The sequence below is a fragment of the Harpia harpyja genome, chromosome Z (genome assembly GCF_026419915.1).
Source record: "Harpia harpyja isolate bHarHar1 chromosome Z, bHarHar1 primary haplotype, whole genome shotgun sequence".
Lineage (NCBI taxonomy): Eukaryota > Metazoa > Chordata > Aves > Accipitriformes > Accipitridae > Harpia > Harpia harpyja.
The window spans coordinates 14,639,035-14,660,405 of record NC_068969.1 but is presented as its reverse complement, the minus strand read 5'-3'; the positions used below and the strand labels follow the sequence as shown (position 1 = coordinate 14,660,405).

Sequence of the window (21,371 nt, the reverse complement as noted above, 5' to 3'; positions counted from 1 at the left end):
AGCATTCAAGTTAGAGCATAACCAGAAATTCTATTAATAACTACGACAAAGTGCCCAAGATAACAGAAAAGGCTGTATGAAATTGAGTAAAAACACAAAACTTGAGTGCCTTGACTTGAACATCATCCGGAACAGCACTCTACAGCTAAAATTTATATAGTCACTAGATAAATTGCTGACAAACCAGATAATGCTACTGAGCAGCTCCAAGTATTTAGGCTCTGTGTTCCCTCCATCCCTATCCCTTTAGCCAGTACAAATACTTGACATCTTTCTGTTAGTCATAATGCAGTTTTCAAAACACAAGCCTTTTCTGTAATGAGGACAGCTGAATCAACTGATTAATATAAAAAGGAACAAAGTACATCAGTAATGGAGGAGAATGGAACCAGAGCATCTGAACTACTCTGCAGCACAGAAAAACAGGATTTGGGTGGGGTTTTTTGTTTGTTTTGGTTTGGTTTTTTAACTATTAAAAGTTTTAGAAGACGGGAAGAAAATACAAAATAGTATTCTGTATTTCACATTTTTATTAGCTTCTTGCTGGCAGGCATTACACTTGGGAATAATATTGCACCAGGCATTAAAAATATGAATTCTACCACAGGGACATTTTGCATTTAGAATCCAATATAAATATTTCTAATCATATTTCCATGGCTACAGATAATATTTGGTTGCTTGATTTATATGCATAGAAAGAAACAGTTGTCATAACTGTAAGAAACTGTACTTATCAAGTACTTTTAAAGGGTGGGATTTGTTTTCCTAGAATATTACAATAGTGTTTATTGATTTAGAAACTAAATTAGTCTACATGATAGCAGCTTTTTCCCAACTGCATTTTAAATTCTTTTTGTTTCTTGCTCCCAGTGTCGTAGCATTAGATGGATTAGAAACCATTTAAACGGAGGTAATTTTAGCACTTTAAGTTGCGTCAGAGAATTGTGTTAATGACACAAAATACCCTATTGTACTAACTCTTCGGACTCCCTCTTTCAAACAAAAAGGTGTCTTGACTGAACAGGCACATGCACGGTTTTTTTCTGAACAGGACAAAAGGACAGAGCTGCTAGAGAACGAAACTCCTCCAGTCCTTACTGATAAACAATAAATAGTCATATAAAAAAAGCCCACATTGTTGCTTTAGTCAAAATCCAGACTCTCCTGGGTTTACTGTCCAGTTAAGTTGCTAATCACTGAAGTGGCTCCTGCGGAGTCAGAATCAGTCATCTGTTTTCCGTGCCAGTCTACAGAAAGTCCAGTTATGCTCCACTGTGTTTTCATTGGCACGCTCGCTCATATGATGAACTCTGGTATTCCTGATCGTGAAGCCCTGCTTTGTGATGTACTCCATCAGATGGACTCTGAGTGATACTTCCTGGTGGTAATCACATGGCCCAAAAGTGAAGGAAACCTGGCAGTCCCTGGTGTCCATCATATGCTTATTCCACTTTGTGAAGTGGTTTGAAATGCCCTCCAGTAACGAATGGACTTTTGTCGTGATAGTGAGCTGCGTGATGATTACAGCCACCGGGTTGGAGTACTTGGAAAGCTTCCGGGTGCTGGACAGCTCCACCACCTCCTCAAAGGTATCCACGGGATACAGCGGCTTGGGGTCATTAAGACATTGAATTAGCGGTTCAATCTGATAGAAGTCCGCTTCCTTCCGAAGTAGGTCAAACTCCTTGAAGTCCAGTGGCAAAGTGAGCTCTGAGGTCCTTAAAAAGTTAAGAACATAACGGAAAAGTGGTCCATCTCTGTCAATAAAGTAATTGCCCTGAGAGTCCCTGGCAGTGGGGAAGTCTCCCCTGAACATGGCCCCAAGCATTGAGTCGGGATATCTCGTTAGAGTTGTGAGGGATGTCGTGTACATGTGTCCACCCACATTTAGCGTGACTGGATCAGTCATCTAGAAAGAGAGAAATCGCAGAGTTTATCAAGCCACCACAAGAAGATTCGATCGGCTCACTGACACACATGGCAAATACTGTTTGAAAACTGCAGGCTCTGCAGAGAATCACGCTTCTCCCATTCGAAGCCTTTAAGTGGTGTTTAAACCCAAACAAATCCAAGCCACCTAGCAACAAGGCACAACTGGCAACTAGACAGGACGATACTTAACATTCAGAATGCACATTTCCAGAATGCTTTAGAAATCTTAACAACTGCGCTACTGTCACAGAAGCAAGTTTTGCATTTGGGCAACAAGTTTTTTTCCCATTCTACAGATGGGGAAATGAGAACAGAGAGATTTCCTGAAGAACAAGTTAGTCTGAATGAGGCCCATCAGTGTTCCTTACTTTCACAATCTGTCTCATTCTAGAACAAAACAAAACAAAAAAAAAAAAAAAAGAGAAAGAAAGAAAAAAAAAAATCAGCTGAACAAATCTTAAGCCTCTTTCTCTCCTTCAAAAGAGGATGACAGTGCAAGTTTAGACACAGGACCAAGAGCTCACAATCAAAATCATCCATGCTCTGGTTAAGAGGCATCATTAAAACAAGGAAACAAAAAAGAACTTTTAGCTTTTAACTCTAAAAAGAAATATTTCTTAGCAAATAAGCATGCTGTGTAGAGGAGGGGGGCAGAGCACAAACCAGTCTGCATCAGCTTCCAGATAGCACATGAGGAAGCAAGAGAGAAAGGAACATAAATCCCATCTGGCCACCAACCCTAACAACCAGGACTGAGGCCAGCCAGAGAAAAGAGACATATGCACGGCAGCAGAATGTTTAGAGAAAGAGAACAGGCAAAAAATAAGATGCGTTTGTCTAGTTTGACACAGGGTTTACAAGGAAAAATATTTTTCTTTATAAATAAAATTACAAAGGCCTTAAAATTATACACAGGAAGCACAAACCATTTTCAGCTTTTGCATGTTAGGAAAATGGTAACAGTGAGCTTAAGGTGTCAGTTAAGTACTCACTGATTGCACCTGGCAAACATGAGTTGGAGCTCTCCCCACAAATAGCATGCAAGGTGAAGCACTCCAGAGAATGTAAGCAAGCTGTTGTAACATGCACGGTTTTTCTTCTCACATGACTGAAGCTCTGGATCTACACAGATCTGGAAGGATTCTTACTGCAAGATCTTGAAAGCCCAGTTGTACTGCACAGCACACACTTACACAAGCTCACTTACCATATATCCCCAGTCTCCATTATCCATCTGTTCAATTGCTTGAACTGTGGTATTCCAAGTTTAACAGAAGGTTGCCGAAAGGATACGCGATTCGCCTCCTATTATCTCCCTGCAGGAAAAAGCACACACAGAAACGCAAAACAAAGAACAAAACATGGCAGACCATCAGTACCTACAAGAACAACCGAGGGGAATGCTTTCTAATCAAAGGCAGGCTCTCTGCCATGAAAGCATTCAGCTACAAAGCCACATTAGCAGAAGAATCTACAAACAAGCTTTTCCCTCCTTCTCCCTTCACACTACCCATAGGACTGCCTCCGGAGCACAGGGGTAATCACTCCACCAGCTGTCTGACCATCCCAGTTTCGTTAAATAACAAGCAACGTGCCTCTGAGGATAATATACGTTCACAAAAGGACAACCTTTCACCTGGGCAACTGTGAGTACTTTGAAAGACAGATGTCCTTTTCCCAATTAAAAAAGTTTATTTAGCCACCATTGAGGTCATACGTGTGATCTGTTAGTATTAGTCAAAATTCCCATGCTCCAGTTTCAAACCACACAGAAGAATAAATCAAGCATGAAAGTCAACGAAGAGTAAGAAGAAAAAAAAAAATCTCACTGCGGAATTAATAATTCAGTAGTGGAGAACTGCAATTGATAGCAAGAACATCAATCTACAAACAAAAGAGTATGAATGGACCTCACAGACACATATGCACTCTCGAACAAAATCTCTTTAGGGACCAGCCAGAGGACATCAAACATCTTTTCAACAATGCTCCAACAAAAGCAATTTGAGAAGTGGTTCATGCCATAACTTCCCAGAAGATGCTGAACTGCTGACTTGCATAACAAGGGGACTCTCTCTACACGAGCACAGCAACGGAAAGCCACAGCCGGGGTTGTGCAACTCAAGAGGAGGGCGGGCAGTGAGTGACCCCAGACACCAGTGGAGATCTTCCAAAAGTGGTCTGTCAACCATGTCAAGTGATGCATGGACAAGGAAGCCAGTCATCAGTAAGCCTTTATACCTACCCAGAGCCTGCCTCTCTGCTAGAATTGCTGAAAATTTAGGTCAGTCTGTTTTAAGTAGGGTACAGCTTCTCAGCTTTGTTTATTTTTACATCTTAAAGACCACACAGTTACCAAGACTTCTGCTCCCATCCTCTTTACTAGCAAACTTCAATACATAGTCACCCAGCTAAAAGCAGCACAAAGATTTAGCCAAGCCAGAGCCCTACGTTCCAAAACAAGTGAACGTTCACTGTTAATTCCCAACCAAAAAGATTACTTGCCCTTCTCATTCCTAGCAAACGAGGTTGGTCTCATTCACCACAGAACAAGGCAGCACACCCCACCTCTATGGGCTCTGCTACCCTGCCCAAACCCACAGCCTGGGCACAACAGCATCCAGCAGGTCCAGCCTTCGGGGGCCGGCAGCACGACCACAGCTGCAGCTGCATCTCAGATGTGTTAAAGAGTAGAAAAAACAAAATCAGTGTATGAAAATCGTGAGGTCAGACAACAGAAGACTAAGGAATACTAAGATACAGAACTAGTCATACCAGGATCCTATTTTTACAAATTAGAGACGGAGCATGCCTCAAGAAAGTACATTAAAGCACCCCCCCCCCCGTCCGACAGCAGATAAACCTGGAATGCCAGCTCTTTTGCCAACCTCTGTAATTATTTTTTTTAACTGCTCACAAATCAAGAAGTGAATTCATTCAGGTTTTCTTTATTTGGAATTGTCACTCAAGTACAGCTCATTAACTTCTATCAACAGCCCAGACCTTTTAAATTCCAGCACTTACAGGTGTTATTCTGTTCAAGTGCAACACCAGTATAACATGCAGATGCATTGAAAACGTAGGAGAGACTGGTACTGATATTCAAGGAGAACATTCACTTGAAAGTGAAATGATGCAGCCAGCCAGAAACTTCACCAGTAATCATGATGGAAGAGCTCTGCAGTCTTAACAAAATTAACTGGAATTATACATTCAGAATATTTCAAAGGCAGACAGATGTCCATCAGAGTTATCTAAACTGGTAAACAGATACTATGTGATTTTGGCCAGCATCTAAGTCCAAATGACAGATGAATCAAGACTTTCTTTATCAGGGAAAGAAACAGATGACACCACCTGTCTGTACAACAGCATGAACTAATCTTTGATCACAGCACTGCTGTGTAACACCAGAGTGAATAATTTACGAAAGCAATTACCTGAAACAAACCCAGCCCTCAACATATAAGTGTCATCGAGAAGTCTCACTGACCTTTGTGTAAGGATCCAGAATCACTAGATACGCACAAACCTCTCTGGCAAAGCCAGTGCTGGAGCGAGATGCACCAATGCAAAGGGATGATACTAGGATGCCATCCCAAAATGCCTGAGTGTGATCACAACTACCCGCTGCTTCCCTCATCAGCCTAGGAGCTCTGAATTTCTAGACAACTTCACAGGCAAAAATAGCTCTGTTTAGGTACAACCCGAGATAAGGACTAGCAAACCACATCACAACAAGGGTGGGGACGTACGCCCTTCATGACATACACTCTTTCAACGATGCTTTAAATTCTTCATGAATGAAATACAGTGATGCATCGGTGGGGGTGGGCAGACACACTTCATCCATACCCCAGGATGGGCAGCCTCAAGCCAGCTCTTGTCCCTGTGTCACACAACAACGTACCGCACCCATGGACAGCCTCGCTAACATGGCTACTTGTGTCCAGACAGCAGATAACAGATGACATGTAGCCATATCCCAAGACAGCCTGCCTTTAATAACCATAAGAAATACTCATTTAAGATGAAATTCAGCCAGACAAACTGCTGACACCATTTAAGCCAAACAGGATGTCATTCTCTGCCAAGAGCAGAAGTGCACTGATTGTGTCAAACCACAGTCCTGCTTTCGTTAAGCTACTTCTGCAAGCGGGGAGAAGATATGCAGCATTAACATGGTCATCACAGCTGCTGCCGTAGGCCAGCACCAAGCACATCCAAAACTAGAAAGGCACAATGAGAAGCAAGTACCTTTGAAAAGCACTCAAGCGATCATTTTATACTTAATACACCAAATTGGATAACTGCATTTATAGAACACTCACTCTTGTTTCATATGTTATGACTCAGAGGATTACAAGGCTATTTACCAGCAACACTACTGCAACAGGTAGTTCCATTAACTTCAGCAGGACTTCTCCCAGAACAGAGGTGCTAACGTGCAAACATTTTGCAAGCTGAAATTCAGGGAAAGCAAATGAGAGTCAGCTGAACATCTGCATCTGTGAATAAACACACACGGGCTCAGGACAGGCCAGGGGATGCCAGCAGCACTGCCAAGCGTTTGCGCTGCTGGGACCACATGCATTGCATTTGGTCAAGGCCACAGGCTACACACTGCACCTGGAGAAAACCACTGCACTGCTGTCATATGCAGTTACTTGAAGGAGGAGCAGAAATACAACTAACAGTTAAAAGTCGAGAGGCATGCACCACCCAGTTTGCTCTGAATGTTTTTCATCTAGTTTTTCCAACAAAAGAATTAAAGGATTTACTTGTGGCACTAGTCTTCAGTGGACAGTTTGGTGTCAATATTACAACACAAGCTGTTTAACCTCCACACAAACTGTTTAACCTTAATAGTTACCTTAGATTTCTAGGTCAATACAGAGTTGACAGGAATTCTACCAATGGCAACTTAAAAATTAAAAAGTGCAAAGCTAGCACTCTACTTATACAGATAAATATATTTGGTATTTCAAGCTACTCACCCACGTAGTAAGCTCCCTGCCTCTCACATTTAGATCTCCAAAGATGAGAGGAAACTCCTGCCCTCAGCACAGTTACGCTGTACATGGACAGCCTTCTCTATTCCCCAGCCAGTCATAACATTTGAAAGGCAAGATTTTATTGTAAATCATTATTGGTGACTCACCTGAACTGACAGAAACTAAGCTAGCACCAGTGATGACGGTACTCCACCAAATTGTACAGCAAGACGACAGTCTACAGAGTGAACCCATGAGGCTCCAGCACCACACTACTCTAACCAAGGGAACGAGGAAGAGGCTAGCTCTTAAAACCACCAGTTACCGAATCTTCTGGTAATTTGGCACATCAGCTTCACTAAAGAAAGCATCCATCACCTTCTACACATGTTGAGTTTATAATGACTAGCATAAGTTTATTAAAAATTAACTTAGTTCTTGCTTTTCTTTAGTTACTTTTTACTAATATTTAGGCTTCACCTCGGGCAGGAGGGAAAAACGCTCACGCCAGCTACTCAGCATTTTCATTCCTTTATGTCTAATTGCTTTACTATAAATTCCAAGCTCCTGAAGTTTCCTTCCCCGAGGAGCTCTATGACATCCTGGTTTAAGTCCAGGTTCCCAACTTTTATTTTAATTGCTACTTGTTTGAAGTGCCCACATCACGATATCATTTTGGCCCTCCTCTCATGAGAGCCAAAGGAAGACACTTGTATCTAGCTTGGTCCTGCGCTGCTGAAGCAACCCAAGGCACCCAGGCTTTCAGCACCCATGATGATGGTTGGGTTTTACCCATGTATTTTGCTTCTGTGAAACTAACCGGTAGTTGTCTCCATGTGGAAACGTGTCTCCAAACAGTTTTGGAAGAAGGCAGGGGTCAGAAACACTGAGCCTCCCCGCACACACCAATGGGGCTCAGCACATGCACGGACCAAGGAGTGACAGCAAGACAGGGGCAGAAATCCTTCCTGTGAGCCCAGGCCAGAGAGGGGCCCAGGCCTGCAGCAGGAGCTGGGAAGTGCCAGTTTTCATCACAGAGGAGCCAGAGAGCTCATGGTGGAAGAACCCTCCCCAGGATCACGATGATTCAGCAAAGATGCTGGAAACAAACCCAGACATTTTGCCTCCCCTCCCCTGCAAGTGACCCAAGAGCCCACACCCTCACCCCCACCCCAAACCAGTATCCCAGCTCTGCCTCCACTCCCCGGTGGGGCAGGAGGACCCACTCCCTTCGCAGAGCGGGACAGAGCCCGCATATCCCAAACTCTCCCTGCCAGAAATCACCGCCGGGCACGCCGGCTCCCACCCCGGCATCTTCCCCGCTCCTTCCCCCAGCCCAACCGGGACGAGGACCCAGGCACCATCCCCACCCTAACACCGCGGCCCCGGCATCCTGCCGCCCCGCAGCCCTCCCCCAGCACCGAAAAGGCCCCGGGAGCCCGGCCCCTCACCCCCCCACCCGGGACGCGGCCGTCCCGCCTTAAGGCGCTCCCCCACGGAGGCTGCGGGCACCCCGCCCCACCCGGGAGCCCGGCCCCTCACCGCTGCCCCGAACCAGGGCAGGCCCCGGGCGCTCAGCCCCGCACCCCCCCGGCCCGGCCCGGCCCGGCCCGGCCCGGCCCAGCCCGGCACTCACGGGCGCAGCTGAGGCAGAGCCCGGCGGCGGCGGGGACGACAGAGCTCGAGCCCGGAGTTGAGCCGCCGGTGCGGGCGGAGGCGGAGCGAGGGTGTGTCCTAATCAAGCCCCACCCCCAAGGCCGCGCCCCCTTCCTCCGGTAGGTGTGGGGGGAGGGGCGGGGGCCGCCAAGCGCCTCAGCGCCCGCCCCCGTTCACCTCAGGGCCTCTAACCGGGCGGCCGCGCTCGGCCCTGCGGCCCCGCGCCCGGACGTCGGCGTCGCCGAGGGGGTTGAGAGGGGCCCGGCCCGGGTAAACCTCGTCGCCAAAAGGCGAAGCCGTGGCCGCGGGCGGGGGCGCTCGAGCCCGAGCCATGCGCCTCCCCGCCAACGCAGGGCGAGCGGACGGTTGTCCCCGGCGGGCCCAACCGCCGCCGCCGCCGCCGCCGCCGCCGCCGGGGGGGGGGGGGACCGGAAGTGGCGTGAAAAGGCCGCGCCGCCCGTCTCCCCCCGTCGCGGGCGCCGGTTCTCGCGAGAGCGCGGAGGGCGGGGCGAGGCCGCCGGGCAGGGCGCGCGGGGGGCGGGGCCTCGTCGTCACCGGCGGCGCGCGGCGCCCCGCTCCCTCCGCGCTAGAGGACACGGCCAAGATGGCGGCGTCTGCGGCGGCACTGCGGCACCTGGCGCCGCTGGGCGCCCGCCTCGCCCGCCTCCCGTCGCGGGGCCGCGCCGCCGAGCGGCTGCTCCAGCAGCGCAGGGGGATCCGCCTCTCCGCGCCCGCCGCCATACAGGTAGCGGGGCCGCCGCGGGGAGTTAGGATTGCCCCGAAGGAGGGGTTGGGGGAAGGGGGCTCGTCCCTCTCAGGGGAGGCGGCCGGCCCCGGGGCGGGTGGGCGGCGAGGCGAGGCGAGGTGAGGTGACTCGACTCCCCGCGGCCCTGGCGTGTGGGGAGCCCGGCGGCTGCGGGCCGTGCCCCCGCCCTGCCCGGCAGCCGGTATCTCGCAGGTGACGGTGCGGGACGCGCTCAACCAGGCGCTGGATGAGGAGCTGGAGCGGGACGAGCGCGTCTTTCTGCTGGGCGAGGAGGTGGCTCAGTACGATGGCGCCTACAAGGTATGTAGATGTCGTTACCGGGCCGGGAAAGGGCCTCGGGCGGGCCCTGACTCCCCTCTCCTGCCCTGCAGATCTCCAGGGGTCTCTGGAAGAAGTACGGGGACAAGAGGGTGATCGACACCCCGATTTCGGAGGTGAGGCTGCCCTGTCTTCTACCCTGGCGATCCCTTCCATCAGCTGCTCCCCCCGTGCTTACCCCTTGGTTCCCTTCTCTTTCAGATGGGCTTCACGGGAATCGCTGTCGGTGCTGCTATGGTTTGTAAATTTGCATTCCTCTCCTTCTGATTTAAAAACTAAAAATAAATTGGTTTTATGTAAAAACATACTAATACATATTTTAACATATTTAATAGGCAGGGTTGAGACCAGTGTGTGAATTCATGACGTTCAACTTCTCCATGCAAGCAATCGATCAGGTTATAAACTCTGCTGCCAAGACCTGTTACATGTCTGCAGGATCAATTGCTGTTCCCATCGTCTTCCGGGGCCCCAACGGGGCATCAGCTGGAGTCGCTGCTCAGCACTCGCAGTGCTTTGCTGCTTGGTACGGGCACTGCCCAGGACTGAAAGTTGTTAGTCCTTGGAGCTCAGAAGATGCCAAAGGTCTGCTGAAGGCATCAATACGGGATGATAATCCAGGTGAACACAGGCAGATCATGACAACACCTAGCACTCGATCCTGAAAAGAATGTCTGTTTTCTCCTCCTGCCCCATTTAAAACAAACAAACAAAAGATTGTTAAGCCCTAAAATACTTAAGGTTGCTTTACTGCAGCTTTAGGGTACTTACAAAGGCACAGAAGTATGTATTCTTTTCCTAATAGTCACTTGCCTTGCTAGCAGTAGACTAATTTTGTGCTGTTGCCAGCTACATATCTTTACTGCTAGTTTGGTACCAATCAGGAAACATAGAAGCATTTATGAATCTATCGTAAAGGGGTTAAAAAGGATGAAGATGAGTCAGGAGGAGTTCCTGCATATACAGTGTCTATGTAACTCATTTTTACAGATCATGAAGTTCAGATGATAAATTCAGAATGTCATTAATTAAAAGCAGGGCAACCTTTCTCTTTATTTTTCACAAATATGCATGCAAAATCTAAGACCTTTCTAAGACTCGCGATTCTACCATCCACATACCAGAAGTTAAATACCTGATCTCATTTAAGACTAATTGTAGACAATTTTTTAAATAATTCAGCATTAAGACTGTGATTTTTTTTTTTTTTAATTGCTTCTGCAAACATACTCAAGTCCTTGTTGTCTGGATGGGCTTAGTATCTTGAACTAGTCTGCTGCAGTACTGTTAATCATAAGTACAGTCCTGTGCCTGCAGATGTACATGTTAATTGAAGTATGTTTTCTTCTAGTTGTGATGCTGGAAAATGAATTACTGTATGGTGTTCCCTTTGAAATGTCTGAACAGGCACAGTCAAAGGATTTTGTTGTTCCAATTGGAAAAGCTAAAATAGAAAGGCAAGGTAAGCTGAGAATACAGTTTGTTTCCATATTAACCAAACTGCTTGGGGACTTTTTTTTAAACTTCTTAGCTATTCAGAATACTGCTGTCATGGGACACAGAAAAGTGTTTCAAATGTTAAATGTTCCAATGTTATTTTATCCAGTAGTATACTTTATTGTTCTGTTGCCCATACAAGGAAAGATCACCTGATTCTCTATATCTTATCTAAAGCTATACCCTTCTAAAGGATTTGTTCTATAGTATAGAGATGGAGTAGGTGATACCTGAAAAACTTTTTTCTTCACCTTAGTATGTAACGTTTGTCAAAAATGCAAAAAGAGATCACTGTAGTATTTCAGCCCATTTGTTTATAATTTACCACTGAATTACATGAATGTTTGAAAAGGATAATCTAGAAACTATATTAAATATATCTTCAGTTCCCTGAATTAAAGGGTAAAGTTTGTGTCTTAGCATAGTCCTTCGCTACCACTCTTTGTGCAGAATACTTAGCATTTCAAATAAATCTAAGGAACTTTAAATTTAGGGGTTTTTTTCTTTTTTAACACTTGTTTCTGTTCTAGGAACCCATGTTACGTTAGTGTCACACTCAAGACCTGTTGGACACTGTTTGGAAGCAGCTGCTGTACTTGCCAAAGAAGGTGTAGAGTGTGAGGTGGGTGGGGTTTCTGTTGCTTGTCTCTTTCCCTGAAGTGGGGAAAAAAGTAGAGGGTCTTCCTGTTCAGGCTCTGCAAAACTTCAGTGTTATTAACTACAAGCTTCTTATATTTGTAGATGCCTTAACAGTATGTGCATTTCATGTTTCTGCATTTGACCTTTTCATCACAAAGTTAAGGCAGAACTACTAACGATTTTCAGATTGACCCAGTTGTATGGTAAGCAGAACAATGACAGTATGTATTAGTATGGTTGTATCTCGATAGAGCAAGAGTCACCTACTTGGGCTTTTCCAGGAGCCAGCAGAAACTGTTTCGCACAGTCTCTGCCAGAAAAAAGTTAGAAATTTTATTAACTTTAAGTCTTGTCTTCAAAGTCAGAACAGATGAAAGTGCTAAAGGGCACTGTACCCAAACAGTGGTAACCGACAAGCTTAAATCATAGCAAAACTCGCACATTCCCTTTTCTCCTCCTTCCCCCCGCCCAGGTTATAAATCTGCGTTCCATTCGACCAATGGATATTGAAACAGTGGAAGCCAGCGTTGTAAAGACAAACCATCTTGTAACTGTAGAAGGAGGTTGGCCGCAATTTGGAGTAGGAGCAGAAATCTGTGCCAGGATCATGGAAGGTACCGAGTTTTGCAATATACATGTTGATCTCATTCCCTAGTCTAAATCCTGACAAATTCTTGATAAAGCCAGATGAAGGCAAAGTTAGGGGTTTGTATCTGAGGAGGTTGAGCCTAGCTGTCTTGCTCTAGAGATTTTCACAGGGTAGATTGAGCTAGTCTTCTGTTGCGAGTAATTCTTATCCCAGAAACTCGACTGTGTGAGAAGATGGAAACTTTCTGTCTAAACCATAGTGCATGAAGATGAACAAGCAGGAACAGCTGTCTGGAATATTGGAGCTGCAGGAACAAAATTGTTTAAATGGATTAAGATTAAGAAATTGAATTGAGAGAAAACCGTAGCGCATGGCAACCTGACAACTGTTTTCTGTTTCAGGATCTGCCTTTAACTACTTGGATGCTCCAGCCGTGCGTGTTACCGGTGCAGATGTTCCTATGCCTTACGCAAAAATTTTAGAAGATAATTGCATACCTCAAGTGAAGGATATAATATTTGCAGTGAAGAAGACTTTGAATATCTAAGTTGTAAATACATGTTTTAAAGTCCTGCTTTACAAAGTATTAATGGTGTAGGGCAAGTTGTATGTGTAACTTTCATTGTATAGCTACATGAACTTTTTGTACAGTGGGCAAAGTATAGTGACCTCCCAGAATATTTATATGGGGTTACCCTCTAAGCCACACTTCATGTAAGCAACGATGTGGTAATGCTTGTTCGCTCAACAGTACAGGTGGGTTAGTGCTACTCTATGTGGAGAAATCCTATTCTAAATTCAGAATGAGGAAAAAATCCTCCATTTCTGCTTGGCTTGTAATTACCAGACCAGCTGTGTTAAACTGTTAGCTGTAGTGGTGGTTGAGTGAAGAACTGCAGTGAGCAAGAGGGGGCCCCAAGTCCTGCCCTGGAATGCTGTACAGCTCTCTAGGAGCCCATGGTCGCAAGGCTTATTAAAGGTGAATGATCAAACTGGAGTGAGTGAAGCCTTGCTTTTCAGTTCAACAGTTAAATGCAACTATTTGTACAAAAGTGGTTTTGGAAGCCTGCGGTATGGGTTAAGAGATGGCTAACGTGTTTAGTTTCGAAGAGCACTCCACTCATGCAGGAAAGCTTCTGCCCAAGAGCTTAAATAAAGATCCTGATCCTCTTCAGTAGGTGATGGGAAACGCTACCGAATTTTTCTTCACTAGCTGCCACATACAGTGATAAAAAAAATACTTGCCCAGATGCTTTGCTTTATGTATTACTTTTTTTAAACTCATCATACGGGCTAACAATGGCATGCTCAAACTACAGTTCTTACAATGCAAAATAAGTTATTTTACGCACACGCACTGAGCCTGGGTCTGACGTAGCAGCCGCATGGACTGTGTTTGAAGGGCTGGGAAACAGCAGCAGCAGCCTTTCAGCAGATCACCACATACCAGGGTTTAGCTAAGGGGCTATTCCTGTCAGGCAGGGAGAGCTCCGCTAGCCTTTGTTCAGCAGCTTCTGGTACAGAGTGAGAGCTGCCTCTAGGAGCCTGTGCAGTGTGGCTTGCTCTATACTGCAGGTAGGCTGCCCTTCCACTGAACTGTTGGAGAGGAGCTACTTACCTCTGTAAGTAGACAGAAGAGCTCGGGTCCTACTTTAGTTAAGGGCTACAAATACCTTTCAGAGTATTTCCTTTAGCAGAAGTGCTATTAGGTTCTTAGGAAGTCTGGCTTGCAGGTGCAATCCTAGCGGAATATACCCACCACCACACTGCTGAAGGAATTCCATTAACATTTTAATAAAAATGACTGAATATCACAGGTTACATGAAACTTTGTACAGACATTCTCTGCATAGTAACAAAACACTGATGTACTTGAATTTAAAAAATGGATTATCTATAATCCTTTAAAGTGCAATTTTTTTAAGGTTTTAAATCAAAAAGGATCTTTCAATAAAGTTTAAGCTGTTGAATAAACTTGAAGTAACTTTGCATTTAACTAAATCAAGAATAATAACCCAGTGCCCTATTAAATCCCATTTTAACTGTCTCCTCATTTAAAAACACTTTCCCTTAGAGTTACAGGTAGGATGTCCATTTAAACAAGTTTAATGAGACAGCATTTTTACTCCACCAGCAAATATGGTGGGAATAAGATTTAATTCTCTAGTTCCCTCACCTGTGCAGTATACTTTAAGGGTTGGGAGGGGTTGGATTATCTAGAACAAAACTTGCTCGTTCAATGCAGCAAGAATTAAGATGAGTTACAAGTGCATGAAAAGAGTTGAAAAACTGAGCAGACTAAAGCTACATTTGTGCAATTTGAAAAAAGGGGTGGAATAGAGCTAGAAAAAAAAAAAAAGCATTAATTCACCATGATCGTGGTCATTCCTATTTTCAGATTTTTATTCAGCTATATAGAAGTTGCTGCACCCCTGAAACTGTAGCTAGAGAACAAAGTTCTTGAAACCAAGTAAAGAATGGAGTACTTATCACAGCGTGGCAATGCAATTCAGACAGGGCAGTGCTGCTACTCAAGGAAAGCTGAAATAGGGGTCAACGGAGCTACAGCGTGATTAGCCGCTATATGCTGGTGGATCAGTCGCTGGTCAGGAGGATCTGGTTCCTAGACAGCACAGGAGGGGGAGAGGGAATTCAATCCTGGTGTGACCAGCGGCCTCAGCTGATCCTGGGAGCACTGTAGTCACATGTCTGTGTTTTCTTCAGAGTTCCCTTCTGAAAGTTTTGAATGGAGCTGAGTAAGGCTCCTCGGCTTGCACTGACATCAGGCTGCGGGTTTGGCTGCGTTGGCACCTCTGTACTCAGAGGAGGAGCTGCTGGTGGCAGGGGCGGCGGTGGCGGTGCTGGGGGTATCGACGATGCTCCTGTTGAGTTGAGAAGAGAAGATGTAGTTTGATTATGCCAAGGAGGTCCCGCCGCAGAGGACTGCGGCTGCTTAGCTGGACTTGGTCAGTCCTGTACTAGTCACGTCATTCCTTGAATGCCAGTGGAGTGTGAAGAACAGAACAGATGAAAAATGCCAGTGATCAAATCCCTCTATCTGCAGGTGAGTCGTGTCACCTGAGACACCTCTGAAATGAAACCCAAAGTGCCTCAGTACTCAGGGATGCAAAACATGACTCAAATGTGATCTTGCACTGAGGGAAATGGAGATCACTGAACAGGACTTCCCAGCTTCAGCTTCTCGTTTGTCCCCAGTGAAGCAGTTTGCTCTTTGGGTCACGAACAGTAACAAAGACTGGAAAAACAGGTACTAAGATTTGCTTATTTACATGACTAACTTTACATTCTTAGGAAGGACCACATCGCTGTAGTATTTGTGATGACTGCTTGGTCAGATTATACTCCTATTTTAAAGTACTAACTGCAGATAGAGTTTTCTGGAAGTGTTTTACACTTCCACAGTACTGTCAGACTTTCTCCAAACATGTTGTAACAAATGCTGGTTTCGCAGGCTGAATGCATCACAACAATCTGCCACTCACACCGCTTGCCTGCCTCTCACGTTCCCACCAGTCACCTTTGCACTCTGGCCCTTGCTTTCTACCCCAGTCATGTCCATCTCATGCTTCTCATCATGCCTCAGCCTCCAGGTCCTGACCCCCTGGGAAGCCAGAGCCCACAGCGGTGCGTGCAGGCAGCTAGCCCAGCAGCGAGGGCCTGCATGGAGGTGCTTCCTGGCAGCTGGGATCCAGGCAGGTGGCCTTATTTGCCCCAAGCAGCTTTCCCAAACACCCTGATCTTGTGCAACTCTGCTGCTGCACACTGCACCATCATTTCTACACAAGTATAATCAAAGATCCAGGCAGGAGTAAAAGCAAAAGGCTTCAGAGGTGACCACTTGCCATTCCACAGGACATGCACGTGAAGGTGGCATTTGCAGCCCATCACCAGCTATATGGGGAACGATTGGCCTGTCTTGTCTCACATATTCTGGAATGAGTACGGGCATAATGATTAATATCTTCGAACTATTCAACAATGAATTTTAACTCCCATCACCTAGATCATTATTCCATAGTAAGACTAAAGAAACAAATGGTACCTATAGTCACACTTGCTTCCAGTAGCTAGCTCTAACCCACGAAGAGGAATATACTGGTAAGTGGCAAGAACTATGATACTAAAGGACAACAAAGCAAAACAACATGAGGCCAACCAAGAGACTATGCTTACTGAAGTAAAACTGCTTGCTATGAAGTAAGCAAATACCAAGCAGTTAAAGGACATTATGCCACACAGACTCAAGAGGTATTCAATGAAGGATAAAGCTCAGCTACAGAAAACAAAAAGCAGGCAAAGTTCTCTGCGCTCCTCAGTAACACTTGCTCTCAGACTAACAAGTAATAGTAAAAAAGTAACTGCTGTAAATACAAAAAGCAGTTATACTAGATGAAAGTCGTAACTCAAAGCTCCCTCATTTTCTATTTATACCAGTCTTTGAAGAGAGCTATTTCCCAGATGGGAGCAAGTGCAAAATGAGGAATATTCACACAAAGCATCCAATTTTGCCAGTGTACATTAATACATGCTGTGACTGTAGCACTTCCAACTCTTCAGGAGAAATTCTCACTGGCATGAAAACCTTCTGTGACAACAAAACATGGAAGTACATATTGGGCTTATCTTCACTCTCCTCCCTTCCAGAGGAAATACTCAAGTCCTAGTAGAAATATCAGAGATCAATTGAAACAATTTAACATGCCTGTTGCATGTGGATCAACTGCTCTCTTAAGTAAGCAAAACATTACACAGTGTTAGCACAAACTGAAATAAATTGCATATTGATGCCTTGGGGCCATCTAACCTATCCAAATCTACTTTTTACACTAGCCAAAGACGTAGAATTCCATTTACTATTAGAAATACTGGAAAACCATCCCCTAGGTTAGAGTCCTGTTTGTCACGTGTACGGACTGCCACCAAAGCACAGCAAAGCAAAACTTGACGCTTTGCCAAAGGAAGAACAAGACCAAGAACAGTTCAAGTAACTACTTTTGTGGTTGAAGTGGTCAGAGCAGAACACTGCAGGACTGGCGTACCGATGCTATCACCAAACTGATCAGATGAACTGCTGTAAAAGAGCCAAGACCAGCTAATCATAAATGAAATGGCTTGAAAGAGATGCAAGAACTGCAGAGAACAAAGACAAGATTTTTGGCTGGAATTGCGAGGTGAGGTTCAAGAGGCTGTGCAAGTAGTTTTACAAGATGCAATAGGGAATGACCATGAAAACAGTGGCAAGGACTCCATATGGAACACAAATACAACAGTAACATACACAGTGAAAGAAGGTACACATTTAACAGAGAGGAGGGCATAAAAGCCACAAAGTGCTTGGATCACTAAGTATTACTAGGCCAAGATTCCATGTGTTATCTTCAAATTTTGGTCTGGTCATTTTACAATGGGTGTAGAAAAGACAGGGAAGTAGGGGGAGAGGCCACCTTCCTTCCTGGAAAATTGTTAAATTCCTCAGGACTCACTATTACTGAAATTGAGCTGCTGACAACATCATACAGTTAAACTCTTGGGAGACCGATTACAGACAATGATACTCTTACACCTGAGCTCTGCCTTAAATACACACAGGTTTTAGAATCATAGCTGACTAGCTATGGGCATTACATATTGAACCTATTAATTAAGAGCATGATTCTGAAAATCTTCAAATCCATTCATTTGTTAGTCAATCAAAACCAAGCTGTCCTTCCCTTCTTGACACGAGTGGTGCAAAGGAAATCTTAGTTCACACTTGTGTACTCATATGCAGTTATATCTACAAATTATATTGTTCTGCCCAACAGTGAAATATTCTCCTGTATTTACTAGAAAAAAAAACATTTGAGACAAGTGCTCAGTTATCACTAGACCTTTCCAATACACATGTTGGAAGAAGTTGCCTGCAAACACACATTTTACTCATTCATGCAGTTGTAAGAATAAAACACTCAAACAAGAACTTACCAAGGGTTTTTTACAGGGACATTTTTGTTAAAAGAGTGTGTTAAAAGGAATAGGAAGTAAATCAGATGCTGTAAACTTGATGCCTGAATTGAAACAAAAACTTAATTATGAATTTAAAGTGACAGTAATTGTGCAAACAGCATTAAAAACTTGGCTGAGAATGGGATGCAAACAAAGAAAATCATTTTAGTGATAGAGTTTTTAAAGATGCTGTATTTCATTAAAAGAATCCACAAGAAAGTTCAGATCTTTTTCTTCTATTCCCTCCCAATACTAAGCAAGTTCAAGATTTGCATTCAAGTTTCCCATACAGAAACAGAGCATCTTTAAAGAGATAAATCAGCATTAGCTTACTTTTCCGAAAATTCACGTTCAAAATGATGCATGCTCTATTGAAGACAGCAGAGAAAGAGAGAGGACACAAGTTAATCATCCGGTTCTCGTGTCAAAGTAAGAAAAACAGATACTGTTAGCTGAAAAGTTAGTACAAAAATCAATACATTCTTATTCACTGACAAATATGAGGATAGCAGATTGACTATTTCATATTACATATACAACACTTTGTCTGATTCTGAGTAACAAAACACAATTTTCCATGCTATAAGCATTATACTTGATGAACACATACAACACACATGCCTTCAGCTGCACATGCCATAATTCAAGCTTTACAGGATTAAAGTGCATTTAGAGAGATTTAGCAAGAAATCTGCAGGAAGATTAGCCACAGAAGACAAAATCCGTTCAGTTCAAGGAACACTTCCTGTCGTACTAACACCTGTATTTACACTTACGCTGCATGGGTCAGAGACACTCAAGAAGAGCACCTACTAAAGCATTCAAATTGTCTTACAGAAAGGTGAAGGGCAGAAAAGATGCACCATATGGGTGTCTATGAAACACATGTCATACTGAAGGATTCAGAACAACTGGCACAGAAAAAGAAAGCTGAAGTTAAGTACAACTCTTTCACTTTATTCCCACAGGGAAGCAAAAATGGCACCCTCCAAACTTTCCTCTAGTATAAGAGAGCTTGCTGGTATTTTATGGGCTTATTGGATTTAGAGAAGATGCAGTGAAGTTTTAAGTAACCCATACCACAGTATTCTGTATCCCATCTGATCCTAGCCACAGCTCATAGCCGCAAAGAAAAATAACATATTTTCAAGGAAGCAAAGAATTGTGCAAGTGGAGAAAAAAGAATCAAACGTTCAAGGGAGAATGTCAGATACACGGGAAGTTATGTTAGAATCACTTGCCACGATGTAAACAATGTATTTCAAAGAAGTTATTTAGCCAAGTATCTGCAACAAAACCAGCCCAAAACATTCTAGTCAATGAGAAAAGCCCATGAAAGCCTACGTTTCTAGTAGACACCTTTCCCCTCAAAGCAGGTCATGCATTCAATCCTGCAGCTGCAGCTGTTATTACAAAGACAGCTGAAACCAGCAATCATTTTATTTCTTAGTATGTTTTGCATTAACTATACCAAGCACTCTGCTGCAAGCTAAGTCTCACAAGGTCTTTGTTCAGAGACAAAGCACCTCTCTCTCTAACGTGTGAGAAACACCCTGAACGATGTTCCTTCCCCAGGGCATGTCAGACTGGAGGCCATTCCCATTTCATCAGTGTCTCTGGCTCTGCACATACCCATGCACTACATTGATTTGGTTGGTTACAGGCCAGGACAAGGGCAAGAGCTTCTGTTGGGTACACTTTTCCATGTCAGCCTTCATTTTGCCATGGCATCGTATCAGCAAGATGCTTTGAGATGCCATGATTCTAACACAACCACAACCAAACCAGAAAGACAGACTGACAGCCTCATTCCCCTTTTGAGAGTCATCTCACCACACTGATACCACAAGCAATTTTGGTTCAGAGGTAAATATCCTTAGTAAGTGCAAGGAAACTGGAAGGGAGAGATACAAGCTACAGATGCATCACTTGTCACAAATAAAGTCCCACCATGGGGCCAGTGAGTCTTTCACTGGGTAATAGCATACTTGCTTAGAATGGCTAAAACTACAATGTTGCTGGTGAAAAAAATGAGGCACACTAGCTTTTCTCTTAGAACTAACACCTGAAGTTTTTTCTATGAATTCTACTCACAAAGCATTCCTGAAACGGTGACACTTGCCTTTACACCCGATCAAAAGGATCAAAGCCATCGGCACACTAAAGCACTTTCCAATCTGAATGTGGGTAGGGCCACGTGCACCACGTCAAATGGGGCTGATCACCACAAGTCATCATGAGCACGCTGGCAGCAAGATGACTGACTCACTGTGACAATGTGGTTTGAACAACAGAGCCAAGTTTTTAGCCCAAACTTGAGCCATTTTTAGCCATTTGAGCCACATCTACACATAAACCTGCACAGATGCTCAAAACTTGAAAAAGCTTTCAACCAAGTTCCAACACGTTCAAGTTAAAACATAAGTAAAAGGTAGTTTTATTGCAGGGGAAAAAAAAAGTTCTCTAAACATCTGTCCATTTTGGAGGCATAAGGTTTTCTTTTGCATTTTCAGCTACTTCCTTATTAAAGCATCCAGAACTTGAAATAAACCCTCTAGCTAAGAGTCAGTACATCCAGAGAACAGCACTGTTATTGTGCAACACAATAACAGTAATTATCTTGTTTAGACTAACTGGGAGAAGTTAGTTCATAAAATACACACTTCAACATACACTCAACTTGAAGGAGAAACGACTAACTTGAATTTCAGCATAACTGATTTGGATTACATCACAGAGACTGCAGTGTCCTTTGAAAGGCCATTCACAGCAAACACAAATTTGATTGCATCGCTTTAGTTAACAAGTTGTGCTGTGTAGAAAGTTCCTGGGACTAGAAACCATATGGCATGAGTCATCATAAACAGCAATGCTATGGACTGCTTCCCTTCTAGAAACGTATTCCATTAACACCTTTTGCTGTTAATGTTTGCCAGTGCTCGTCTTCCAGCCTTTCAGACTGAAGCACATC

The 21,371-nt window shown here is 44.4% G+C and overlaps 3 protein-coding genes across 16 annotated transcripts in view; 1 reads left to right on the top strand and 2 right to left on the bottom strand.

Moving 5' to 3' along the window:
* Positions 1 to 512: 512 nt before the first annotated feature.
* On the bottom strand, positions 513 to 8,985 carry KCTD6 (potassium channel tetramerization domain containing 6). 3 transcript variants are annotated; one of them, XM_052775956.1, is made up of 4 exons: positions 8,566 to 8,985; positions 6,312 to 6,398; positions 3,143 to 3,251; positions 513 to 1,912 (listed from the first exon to the last, which is right to left on the bottom strand). In XM_052775956.1, the coding sequence occupies exons 3-4, from the start codon at positions 3,167 to 3,169 to the stop codon at positions 1,226 to 1,228; spliced, it is 714 nt and encodes a 237-aa protein (XP_052631916.1). In that variant the 5' UTR covers positions 3,170 to 3,251; positions 6,312 to 6,398; positions 8,566 to 8,985; the 3' UTR covers positions 513 to 1,225. The 3 variants fall into 3 exon arrangements, with proteins under 3 accessions (XP_052631916.1, XP_052631914.1, XP_052631915.1); XM_052775954.1 differs by lacking the exon at positions 6,312 to 6,398; XM_052775955.1 differs by lacking the exon at positions 8,566 to 8,985 and having other exon boundaries at positions 6,312 to 7,740.
* Positions 8,986 to 9,126: 141 nt separating this feature from the next.
* PDHB (pyruvate dehydrogenase E1 subunit beta) lies at positions 9,127 to 14,368 on the top strand. The gene is made up of 9 exons (XM_052775953.1): positions 9,127 to 9,330; positions 9,544 to 9,651; positions 9,723 to 9,785; positions 9,871 to 9,906; positions 10,005 to 10,290; positions 11,021 to 11,131; positions 11,697 to 11,788; positions 12,278 to 12,419; positions 12,796 to 14,368. The coding sequence occupies exons 1-9, from the start codon at positions 9,190 to 9,192 to the stop codon at positions 12,939 to 12,941; spliced, it is 1,125 nt and encodes a 374-aa protein (XP_052631913.1). The 5' UTR covers positions 9,127 to 9,189; the 3' UTR covers positions 12,942 to 14,368.
* The window catches only part of PXK (PX domain containing serine/threonine kinase like), a 37,475-nt gene continuing 30,276 nt past the window's right edge, over positions 14,173 to 21,371 (bottom strand). For 5 of the 12 annotated variants that reach the window (XM_052775939.1, XM_052775938.1, XM_052775943.1 and 2 more), the window contains one exon: positions 14,173 to 15,276. In XM_052775939.1, the coding sequence (XP_052631899.1) occupies positions 15,071 to 15,276 (206 nt within the window). In that variant the 3' untranslated portion in view covers positions 14,173 to 15,070. Of the gene's footprint in view, positions 16,346 to 18,379; positions 18,463 to 18,733; positions 18,769 to 21,371 lie in introns of those variants that run through there. The other 7 variants (XM_052775948.1, XM_052775950.1, XM_052775945.1 and 4 more) reach the window with 4 other exon arrangements.